This window comes from Neophocaena asiaeorientalis, unplaced genomic scaffold, assembly GCF_003031525.2.
Source record: "Neophocaena asiaeorientalis asiaeorientalis breed wild unplaced genomic scaffold, Neophocaena_asiaeorientalis_V1.1 scaffold30, whole genome shotgun sequence".
NCBI classification, from domain to species: Eukaryota; Metazoa; Chordata; class Mammalia; order Artiodactyla; family Phocoenidae; genus Neophocaena; species Neophocaena asiaeorientalis.
In genome coordinates this window covers 6,739,071-6,750,024 of record NW_020174923.1, presented here as the reverse complement: position 1 = coordinate 6,750,024, position 10,954 = coordinate 6,739,071, and the positions used below count along the sequence as shown (strand labels likewise).

The 10,954-nt window shown below is 58.3% G+C and overlaps 1 protein-coding gene across 1 annotated transcript; it reads right to left on the bottom strand.

The window, feature by feature from the left end:
• Positions 1 to 6: 6 nt before the first annotated feature.
• CDR2L (cerebellar degeneration related protein 2 like) lies at positions 7 to 10,899 on the bottom strand. The gene is made up of 5 exons (XM_024761225.1): positions 10,746 to 10,899; positions 4,559 to 4,671; positions 4,102 to 4,250; positions 3,340 to 3,504; positions 7 to 2,377 (listed from the first exon to the last, which is right to left on the bottom strand). The coding sequence occupies exons 1-5, from the start codon at positions 10,822 to 10,824 to the stop codon at positions 1,486 to 1,488; spliced, it is 1,398 nt and encodes a 465-aa protein (XP_024616993.1). The 5' UTR covers positions 10,825 to 10,899; the 3' UTR covers positions 7 to 1,485.
• Positions 10,900 to 10,954: the final 55 nt, after the last annotated feature.

Here is a 10,954-nt window from a genome sequence, read left to right as displayed (position 1 = left end):
GAGACACACGGATGGCTGGGAGCTGCCCAGCTCCAACGGACCAAAGGTTCCAAGATGTGTGAATGGAAGGACCAGCTGACAACTCTCATCACAGTGCCGCCTGGAAAGCAGGGTGGCGCCTCCAGGGAGGTTGGGCAGGCTTGTTAAGAAAACCCTTTACCCCCTAGAAACAAATAAGGCATGAAGGTTCCCCACTGGGCTCCCAGCACAGAGGCCGGGGCTACTGACTTCCACTGCGTTGTATGGCTCCTCTGATTTCTAGGGTCTCAAGAAGAAGGAACTGGGAGCCCTGAAGAATTTCTCAGGGCAAACGGGGGACCTGGGCATCTCTTAGCTGAAGCTCTTAGCTGAAGCTGGACCTTCTGAAGCCTTAACAAAAGATTAAACCCCTGACCCAGCTGGGTCCTCAAAAGCAGGCATTGTATGGGAAGGAGGAGACATGTTCCCCATCTGGTCCCATTTCAATACTGCCCAGTGTGGGGTGAGACTCTTGGGCAGGCTCCAGTAAAGGGGGGCAGGGGAGGATGCTGGGACCATGGGCTGGTGGCACACATCCAGGACATTCTGGGGGTGGCAGGCATGACCTGCAGTGGGGTGGGCCTGGGGGGAGCAGGGGAGTGAATGAGACACATCATGGTCCCTGAGATGGGAACAGGCAGAGGCCAAGCTCGGTGAGTCAGAGGAGGCATGCAGAGATAGGGGGCTCCCACTGCCCAGACCCCTGGAAGGCTTGATACCCAGAAGGCATTTCCAGGGCTGGAACCCGGGGAGGCTGGCTCTGAGTTGATTGGCTACAGATCTGCAGTGGGCTGAGGACCTCCAGGGAGAAGCCCGCCCTCACCAGGGCTGGAGTCGGGCCACTCGGGCCTGGCTCAGGCTTTCTGCTCTGCATGGCAGGGGCCGTCTCTGACCTGGTCAGGACCCTCGAGGTGGGACAGCTGGTGCTAAGGGAATAACAGTGTGTCACAGCTGGAGAAGCAGTGGGTGGTCCAGGAGACCCCTGGAACCTGCAACAGCTGGCTCTGGGGTCCCCCTTCAAGTGTTTTCAGTTGTGGCGAGGGGTCAGGGAGACCCTGCCTTGCAAAAAAAAATCTCTCAAAAAAATAAAAATAATAGAACTTTGAAAAAAGAAAGCCAACTGGTCCAGAATGGCTTTCAGAAGCCTAGCCACAAATCTGAGAGCAAGGCCCAGGGTCAGGGAGTGGGGGCTGGGAGAGCGGGCAGTGGGGACATTTGGCTTGCAGACTCTCGGCTGCGCCTTTGGGCTGGCGCGGGGTGGTGGAGGGTCCTGGGAGGCAAGAGGTGTTGACAGCCTCCCCCGTCAGCAGGGAACGGGTGTCCCTCGCATGCTCCCTGGGTCAGAGAGCAGCCTCCCTCTGGGGTGTATTGCTGCTGAAGGGCTCCCTCTCTCACCAGAGGCTGCACAGCCCAGGTAAGAGGGACCCCACGGCCTGACCCCGGGGGAGGCCACTAGCCGGGGAGCCTTCACTTGCTGCTGTGCGTCTTGACTTTGGTGGCGTTGATGTCGGCCTTGGTCTTCTGGATCCTGGAGAAGATCTCCTTGAAGAGCGCCTTGTACTCGGGCTGGCTCTGCTCCAGCCGCTTGTCCACGGCCTCCACGTGCTGGCTCAGGCTCTTCTCGCCCGCCTTGGCCTCCCCCTGGCCCTCCTCGCTGCCCCGCAGGTCCTTCCACGAGCTGTCCCGGGAGATGGGCCGCGAGGTCTGCACGCCCGCGTGCCGCACCCCCGCCCCGTGCTGCCGGCACTTGCTCAGCAGCTCCTCGTACTTCTCCAGCAGCGCGTGGTACTGCTCATCCACCTCGCGCAGGATGGACATGCCCCGCTTGCGCACGCTGTTGGCGTGCAGCGTGAGGTTGCCCACGTGCCTGCCGGCCGGGTCTTTGGCCACGATGGCGTTGAGTGCCGTGTCGCTGCAGCTCTTGCGCACGGTGTGGCCTGGGGACGCGGCCGGAGAGGAGACCCCGTCCTGGGTGCCCGAGTCGTCCCCGCTGCCCGGCTGGGGGTCGTCGGCTTCAGGCGCCTGGGTGAGGGGCGCCAGCAGGGCCTCGGCCAGGTGGTCCTCCCGGCCCAGCAGGTAGGTCTTCGCCTGCTTCATCTGCTGCAGCTCCAGCAGCTCGGCCTCCAGCTCCTGCACGCGGAGGCGGCAGCCCTCCATCTCGCACAGCCGCCGCTCCAGCTCTGAGTACTCCTGCAGCACCGCCGCGTATTCGTGCTCGGCCCGCTGCTGGCGCTGTCGCTCCTGGCTCACCTGGGAGCGCAGCACTCCCACCAAGGTCTGCAGCCGCTCGTTCTCCTGCTCCAGCGGCCGCGGGCCCAGCTCCAGGGAGGAACTGTGCAGGCGGAAGGCATCCTCGCACCTGGGAGGGAGCAGGGGCAGGTGGGCAGAGGGTGGTGGGCACGGCCAAGGCCCCGGGAGTCCAGCCGCATCTCTCTCCCCGACGGGGCTGGATAGGCTGCCCCACCTAGAGTCGCTCTCGGCCTTTCTACCCCTGCTCTCTGCCCTGGGAGGTTGCCCTTAGCTTCCGCCAGGTTTCCTGGCTCTCTCTTGGGTTCAGCCAATGGGAGGCACTGGCAGGAGGGCCAGGGGGATGGGGGCAGAGGGAGGTCACGGGGAATGTCTCCCCCTGGCCTCCTTTCCTGGTTACTGCAGGCCAGACAGCGCTCTCCCTGCCTTCCAGGTTCCAGTAACCTCCCTTCTCCTGCTCCCTTCAGGCCTCAGGATGGTAACAGCTCCTTGCTACTGCAACCCCAGGGTGCTGCAGTGTCCCCCTGGTCTCCCCACACCTTGCCCACACCTCTTTATTAAGCACTCCTCAGTTACTCTGGGCGGAGGCTATCTGTCTCTTGCCAGGACCTTTATTGAAACACCCACTAAATACACCGTGTGTACAGTATTCTTACATTGGGAAGTCATCCTATTCAAAAGACTTAATGAGAACTGAAAGGTATAGTTAACCCCTCCTGGGTGAGAATTCTGGCTTACTAAACAAACAGGTGAACTTGGATAAGACACATGATCTCGGAGTTTCAATTTCCTCCTCTGAGTAGTGGGGACGATAAATCACACCTTAAGGTACTGCCGTGAGAATTAAATCACTTAGCAGAGTGGTGGGCACACGGCCAGTGCTCACAGGAGCCAGCTGCTGACTGTCGTAGCAACAGGAGCAGCCCCTCCGATCGCCTGGACAATGCGGCAGCTCTCCTTCCCACCTGCTGCGGGGCGCCTCCCCGCCCTTCCCTGCCGTGGCTGGCAGCCCCGGGCACTCGGAGACACGGTCCAGGGTCCAGGCTGCTGCCCTCGAGTGGCACCCTCACCTACCGGGGGCTGGCGCACAGCTCCTTGAGGCAGGGGAAGGTGTGGATGGTGCGCCGGCGCTCTCGCTTCTCCCGCCGCACTCGCAGTTGCTCCAGGTCCCGCAGCTGCTCCACCTGGGCCTGCAGCTCCTCCACCTGGGTCTGCAGGCGCTCGATGGTCTCTGTCAGCCTGGGGATGGGGTGGGGGACACACGCATGGGAGGGACTTTAAGGGGACGGGGCCAGCCCTCCTCACTGCAGCCCTAGGGGGACTTGGGGGTGGGGGACAAACAGGTGACCTTGAGCCATGCTGCCCGGTGTTGAGGTCAGACAGGGAACTCCTTGTATGCCCAAGGACCCACTCTTTTCCCCCGCCTCCCAGGCCGAGCTGACCATTTCTCCTCCGTGTCTCCTCGGTTCCTTGTACACCCATCTAACCACTTATCACCCTATAAAATAAAATATTTTGCAATAAAATATTTACGTGTCTGCCTTCCCTCCCAGAGGGCGGGACAGTGTCTTTGCATCCCCATCACTGTATTCCCCAGTGCCTAAAACAGAGCCTGGTGTGTAGCTCGTGCTTAAAGAAGGTTTGTGTCCTGAATGTTAAGCCAGCCCAAATCGACAAGGACAAACTCACTACCATCCCAGGTTCCCAGACCGGGGCTTCTGAAAGAAGGAGACTGAGTCACACCCACTGGTCAATACGCACACATGTACACCCAGCCCTGGGCCTCTCCTTGGCCATCCCCAGCCCCCGGCTCCCAGCCCTCCACCCGGCCCTCACCCGTGGATCTTCTGCTGGGCAGCCTTACTCTCCAGCACCAGCTTCTGGTTGGTCAGCTCCAGGTCTCGGGCCGCCAGGTCCAGCTGTTCGTACACTTTGGCGTGCTGATCATTCACGTGCCGCAGCGTGTCCAGCTGTTTGGTCAGGTACTGGGGGTGGGGGTGATTGAGTAACCTTTCAGAACTGTGTCGGGGAAAATGTCTCCGCCTGGGCCCTCCTCCCACTTCTAGGAACAGGTTTGCTTTGGGGTATTCGTCTGCAGCAGCGGGAGGTGTCAAGATGGTGGTGCAATAGGGCTGCCTGGGACAGTTGTGCAGGTTGTGAACTGCACAAGGCTGTTGGGCCAAGGCTGGGCCTGCTAAGAGGGCACCTTTTCCTAAGCTGCACAAAGGTACACACGGGCCAAGGGGTCCTCGATGGGTGGCGGAGCCTGTGCAGGGCCCGTGTGGCCCCTCACCTCAATCTCCTGCACCTGCTCCTCGTTGGTGGAGTACATCTGCTGCAGAGACTGTTCCAGCTCCTTGTTCCTCTCCAGCAGCGTCTTCCCCAGCTCCGCAGCTAAGTGCAAGTCTTGGGGGGGAGGGGGCGGGGGGGATATGAGCAGCTGAGAATGAAGTTGGAGGACCCCCGCCATTCCTGTTCTGAGCACTCATTCTGGGCTGGGCCTCTGGGGACCCTGAGAGAACCAGGACCCAGGGGCCACCCCTGGGGAGACTCCAGGCCTGGAAGGGGATGTAAGCCACAAGCTAAGCCTGTGCATTGGCTGTCACTTCTGCCTGGAATGTCCTCTCCCCAGATACTCCCAGGGCTCACCCCTCTCTGCCTTTAATGTCACCTTCTCCAGGAGGCCTTCCTCAGACATTGACCTCATTGACCTCAAAACTGCACCCTGCCCCACGCCCCACTCTCTCCCTGTTTCATTTTTCTCCTGAGCTCATATCACCACCTAATTTACCAAACAATTTGGACCCTTTTCTTGTTCATCTCCCTTGACTAAATCGTAAGCTTACAGGGCAGGGATTCTGCCTGTTTTGGTCACTGATATTCCTAGGACCTAGAACAATGCCTGGCACAGAGCAGGTGAATAAGAAATCTTTTCTGAAAGAATGAGTGAGTGGAATGTGATAAGAGCATCAGCAGACATAGGGGCAAAGTGCCCTGGGATGATAGGTAAGGGAGAGTTCAAGCAGGGGACAGTGGGAATCTCAGGCAATGAGCAGCCTTGGAGTTGGGTTCGGAAGGGCGGCTGGAGCTTACTGAGAGGGGGAGGGGCAGAAGGGCTTGCTGGGTGTTAGAACTGGACACGGCTTCAGGGCTCTTTGGCCCAGGACTTCCCGGGTGGCACGGTGGTTAATCCGCCTGCCAATGCAGGGGACACAGGTTCGATCCCTTGTCTGGGAAGATCCCACATGCCCCAGAGCAACTAAGTCCACATGCCACAACTGCTGAGCCTGCGCTCTAGAGTCTGCGAGCCACAACTACCGAGCCCACGTGCCACAACGACGGAAGCCGGCGCACCGAGAGCCGGGGGTCCGCAGCAAGAGAAGCCACTGCAATGAGAAGCCCGCGCACCGCAACAAAGAGTAGCCCCCGCTTGCAACTGGAGAAAGCTTGTGCGCAGCAATGAAGACCCAACGCAGCCAATAAATAAATATATTTAAAAAAAAAAAAAGAGAGAGAGAGAAATCAGGAAAGTAAAAAATGGTGCAATAAAAATAAATATTAAAAAAAAAAAGCTCTGGCCCAACCTCCTTATTCTATGGATGACAGGTTGAAGAGGAAAGAATAACCTACCCAAGGTTTCATTACCTGGGTTACAGCCACATTGGAAGCAGAATTCACATCTCCTCATCCCAGTTGGGTACCATTAGGTCCTAGTGACACACGCCCCTCTCCAAAACCTTCTCCTTTCCCTGGGCAGCAAAACCAACCTCTTCCCCCAGTAGCCCCGATTCTTGTACCCTGTGGGACCGGAACCTCCTCTCCCCAATCCCAGCCAAAGGTAAATGAACACCTATCAGAGAGGTCGGGAGGGAATCTGGCCTGTCTTTAGGGGGCTGTATCGTGGGGAAGGGGAGGGGTTAGAAGGGAATGGCAGGTGCTGGAATCCCTAAAAATTCTCTCAGTGGGTCTGAAGTTGGGCGAGGTTACCTAGACATTTGGGGTGGATATTTCCCCATACATAGGCCTAACTCCTTTTAGAAGCAAAGGGTAATATATAAAATAGATAACTAATAAGGACCTACTGTATAGCACAGGGAACTCTACACAATACTCTGTAATGACCTATATGGGAAAAGAATCTAAAAAAGAGTAGATATACGTACATGTATAACTGATTCACTTTGTTGTAGAGCAGAAACTAACACAACACTGTAAATCAACTATACGCCAATAAAAATTTTAAAAAGAAACAAAAGTTAACGTTTGTAAATATATTATTATTTATATTTAAATATATAAATATATGTGTAAGGGAAGCCTAGGATCGGATTGTGGTCTCAGAGAGGAGGTCAGATCAACTTATGTTGTGTGCTTGGTGGAAATTCAGCAAGACCACCCCTAGTTCGTGACGAGGGAGGCACGCCAGCTTCCTGCTCTCTGTAACGGGATGGCGGACATTTGGCTCACCCACAAACGCTATCAAGTAATTCATGCATACGTGGAAAAGAACAGACAGTCACACTAACTTTTTTTTTACCCTTGGGAACTGTCAGGTCGTCTGTGACGAGGCCGCTGCTAGGGATGCTACCTCCTGCACTGGCGTGGGAGGACAGGCTCTGTGGGTGGCCTGCATGAAGCCCCTGAAATTTAACCTTGAGTCCAAGGTCAGAGGCAGAGTGAGGAAAGGCCAAGAACAACTGCACTTTATGCTCTTCCTTCCAGGTGAGCATCTGAGCTGTGTGTGTATTCCTACTGCCAGTGGGGTGGGCTGGGGCAGCTGTCATACTGCAAGTCATACTGTAAACCCGGGATATTGAAGGCAGCGAATGTGACCCGGGCCGCTTAGCGATTCCGAGATGCGAGGTGCAGGAAGGGAACACAATAGAAGCGGCTTGGGGAGAATCCCAGAGACTGTCTCAGGGAAAAGGGATCACAAATGCAAGCTAAGCTGGTCCGAGCTGCCAGGAGGGATCATGAGAGAAGTCTAGAAGCTGCAGGGCAGGGAGCTGAGTAGAGCCAAGTGCTGGGGAGAGGACACCAGCTAGATGAGGGCTGGGCATGGCTTCGGCTTCGGGGAGGGTGCAGCTCCCTCTGGACCAGAGGGGGAGGGAGTCCTGGGAGTGGGAGGACAGGGGAGCTGGCTAAGCCAGAAGTGGAATCTGGAGTAATGAACAGCCTGTCACAGCCAGATTAATGGTTACACTGGACCAGGCCAGGGAAGGTACTGAGTCTGAACTGGCATCTCCTCTGCCTGGATCCCAGCATTTTCTGGGGTCTCCTGCAGTGGGCTGCAGCAGTTTTGCCCTCTGAATGCCAGCAGAGGTGTTGCCCAGGAGCAATGCCCCAGAGCCCTAGAGAGAATGGCTGGGAGCCAGGGGATGTCTTTGAAGAGAAATCCCGAGATCCTACTGCCCCTCCTGGTTGGGGTCAGGGTAGGACCCCCCAGACTCCAGAGAAGAGAGGTAGGGAAAGGACAGAGGACATAGGGAAGAAAAGACAAAGATAAAGGGGGCAGAAGGAGGCCAGCTACCACCTGGCAGGGCTGCAGGGGTCCTGTTCACAACCTCCGGGGCACCAACATCAGGAACCCTGGGTGCGCAGAATTGGGGTCCGGTCACCTCCCTCCCCTCGCCATGTCAGAGTTCTCCCCTGAGGCTGAGACTCAAGGTCAGGAGCCCAGGACCTCAATTCTGTGACTCAGCAGTCATCTACTCAGCCTGGAAAGAGGTACCCACAGGGCCGGCCACACCTCGTCCAAGGTGGGGGAGGGAGGCAGGCAGAGAGAGAGAGTGCCAGCGCTTAATAATTAATGGTTTTTTCTATTTTTACTGGTGCTCGTGGCAGTGGGCAGAGGGAACACAGTGAGAAAGGAAGACCCTGTTTGTCCCAGATGCCTGCCTCCACTGGGATGGAACAGCATCAAAGTCAACCAGGAGCCTGATGGGCAAGCATCTGAAAGTAAAGTTGGGGCCCGTCCTCAGGGGAGTTGGGGCTAGCTGAGAAAAACCATGTCTTGGGACACTCAGAGGCAACTTGGGGGCAGCTGGGCGGGAGAGAATTTGGGGATCGGGTGTGGGGAAGGGGGAAGGAACAGGTACCCGATCCCCCACGTGTCTGGCCTTTGGCCCGCGTTCACCCCACCATCCAGCCCTCCGTGCCGGTCCCCATGGGGTGCCGCAGCAGCTGTGCCTGGGACTTCCTCCGACCCCCACCCCGGCACTCCAGGTAATTCCTACTTTGCAGTCATGCGTGGTCTTTTCGCATGGCTCTGTGCCTCGGTACAAGCACCCCCTCCACTTAGACTGCCGGCCTGCTTCCTCTGCCGGGGCGGCGCGGGAGGGCCCTCTTCACCCTCCGGCTCGGAGGGGTGTGTAAGCCTTTACGCATCTCACAGCAGAAGGCCCTCATTTCTGTTCTCATTGTCTGCAGGGGCTCACTGCTGCAGAACCCCTGTCGCTCCGTCACAGGTGCTAGTCTGATCCCATTTCTGCCTCCTCTGCCGGACTGTGGAGGCTGCGAGGGTGGAGATCACGTCCCAGGCTCAGCACAGCACCTGGCCCACGGCAAGCAGACGTTTGGCTTCTGGTGGAAAGCTCCAGTGTCTTCTGAGACTGTCTCATTTCTGGTTTCCCTCCTCGTTCCTGGGCTCTGCCTGCTACTCAGGCTACGAGGCAAGGCTGACTGCTGCAGACCAGTAAGGCCAGAAAAGCAGGGGCCTGTGGGGCCCATTCCCGACCCCGGACCCAAAGCATGGCTGCCCAGCCCAGCTGGAATCTCGACATCTCTCTCCCTCTCCGGATGCAGCACATCTCCCACCCCTACTCCCTAGCTCCTTCCTCCCACATCTGGGCCGGGCACAGTGCCAGGGACTCCTTTAGGGGTGCGGGAATGAAACGGGACAGCAACAACAGCAGCATCCGCCCCCAAGGAGGCCATCTTCCCGGGCACTCAGCTTCCAATCTTTCCTTCTAGGCCCGCCTCTTCCATGAAGCCCTCTCACCGCATCCTATCATCCCCACTCAGTTACAAGCCCAACTCTACCTACTCAGGTGCACCCAGGAGGCCAAGGCTGGGACTACTCCCAGCTCCCAGGACAGTGTCTGACACTTAAGTGGAGCCTGATATGTGTTTGTGTAATGTGAGGTTTTGCGGGTAGTTGCCCAGGATGGGGAAGGGGGTTGTTGCAGCCAGGACTGGGCATTTCACTCCAGGCAGGGAGGCTGAGGGTAGCCTCTAGGACACAGAGGTGCGGTCCAGCCCAGCATCCACCCCCCCCACCCCCACCCCGTCCTACACTGGTCCCGCAGAGGCTCTGATTAACCCACAGTCCTGAACACAAGGGCAGCGCCTCATCTACCGGCAAATGTGGCCACGTGGGGATGTGGGTCAGGGCCGGAAAACAAAGGCTCCAGGATCTGGCTAGATGCCTCACATGAGGGCAAAGGCAGGCGTCTGGGCCCCATGGATGGAGACCCAGAGCAGAGGGTGTCCGCACACACTGAACCAGACTGTGTCCACACCCACCAGGCTTGCTGGGTGACTGTGGTCACTTCTAGAACATGTTTCCTAGCGCCTCCAATTCTGACCATCCAAGAATGAGGCACTTTTCTTGGGAGGAGAGGTTGGATTTGATCTCACTCCAGCAGGCCCTGGCCCCGACCCTCTTAGGCCTCCTCCTCCTTCCTGTCCTAACAGCCCCACCCCCTACTTGGAGTGACGTCACCTCGGCCACCTCATCAACCCCCTTCCAGTCGCCCTCTCTGCCCTCAGATGGGAGAGAGGGGAAAGTGACTCCCTGTTTACTCAGGCTCTGATCTGGGGCACTGCTCAGAATTCCCAAATCTGATCCCCTCCAAACCTTGAGCCATTTGGGAGAAGGCCAGTAGGGGAAGGACCAGGGGACTCCTCCCTCTGGAAGGCAGATTGGACTCCTAGTAGCCTCCGCTTCTCCATCGGCAAGGTGCCGGCACCCCCATCACCTCCCTGGGTAGAGGGGAAGGGAGTTGGGGAAACTTTCTAGGAGCTCAGGAATCCTGGCAGGGAAGTGTGCCGCTGGATTTGGAATGGGGATAACTTCCTCCCCGCTTGGCCCCCCAAAACCCCTCAGCAAAACAACCAAGGAGCCACCTCCTGACCTCCAAAGACTTCCAGCCAGTACTCTCAGACCCCCCCAACAATACCCGGGGCGCCTGGGCAGTTCCTGCCTCTAAGACGGGGTGGGCGAACTGGCTGAAGTATGCCCCTGTTGTTCGGGCAAAGAGGAAGACCGCTCCCCCCATTTTTGCAGGTCTTCACGCGTTTGGTTCGGGTCTTCCCGGGCAGCGCCCCCTCTCTCCACGTCCCCATTCTCCAGACGCATCTCCTCTCTCAGTCCGGCACGCCGGGTGCAGCCCAGCCCTCCCCGGGGTGATACCGCCCAACAATGGAGAAGCGGACAGGGGTCGCGGGGCGCGCCCCGCTTTCCTGCCCCCTTTGCTCACCCTGCTCCAGGTCCTGCTGGTCGTACCAGGGCTCCTCTTCCTCTGCGGTGAAGTCCTCCATCCTGGCGGCCCTCCGCATGGCCCCGCAGGCGGCGGGCTGCAATTGGGCGCTGCGGCGGCGCGGCTCAGGGCCGGGGCGCGGGGCCCGGGACAATGCGGCGGAGGCGGGCCGAGCCTCCCGCGTCGCGGACTCGGGCCGCAGTGCCCCC

Excerpts from the sequence above, each read along its gene's own strand:
- CDR2L (XM_024761225.1), bottom strand. The coding sequence starts at position 10,824 with ATGCGGAGGGCCGCCAGGATGGAGGACTTCACCGCAGAGGAAGAGGAG. Across the intron at positions 4,672-10,745 it reads CCAGCAGGACCTGGAGCAGG|ACTTGCACTTAGCTGCGGAG; the intron begins GTGAGCAAAGGG and ends CTCCCCCCCAAG. Across the intron at positions 2,378-3,339 it reads GAGCTGTGCGCCAGCCCCCG|GTGCGAGGATGCCTTCCGCC; the intron begins GTAGGTGAGGGT and ends GCTCCCTCCCAG.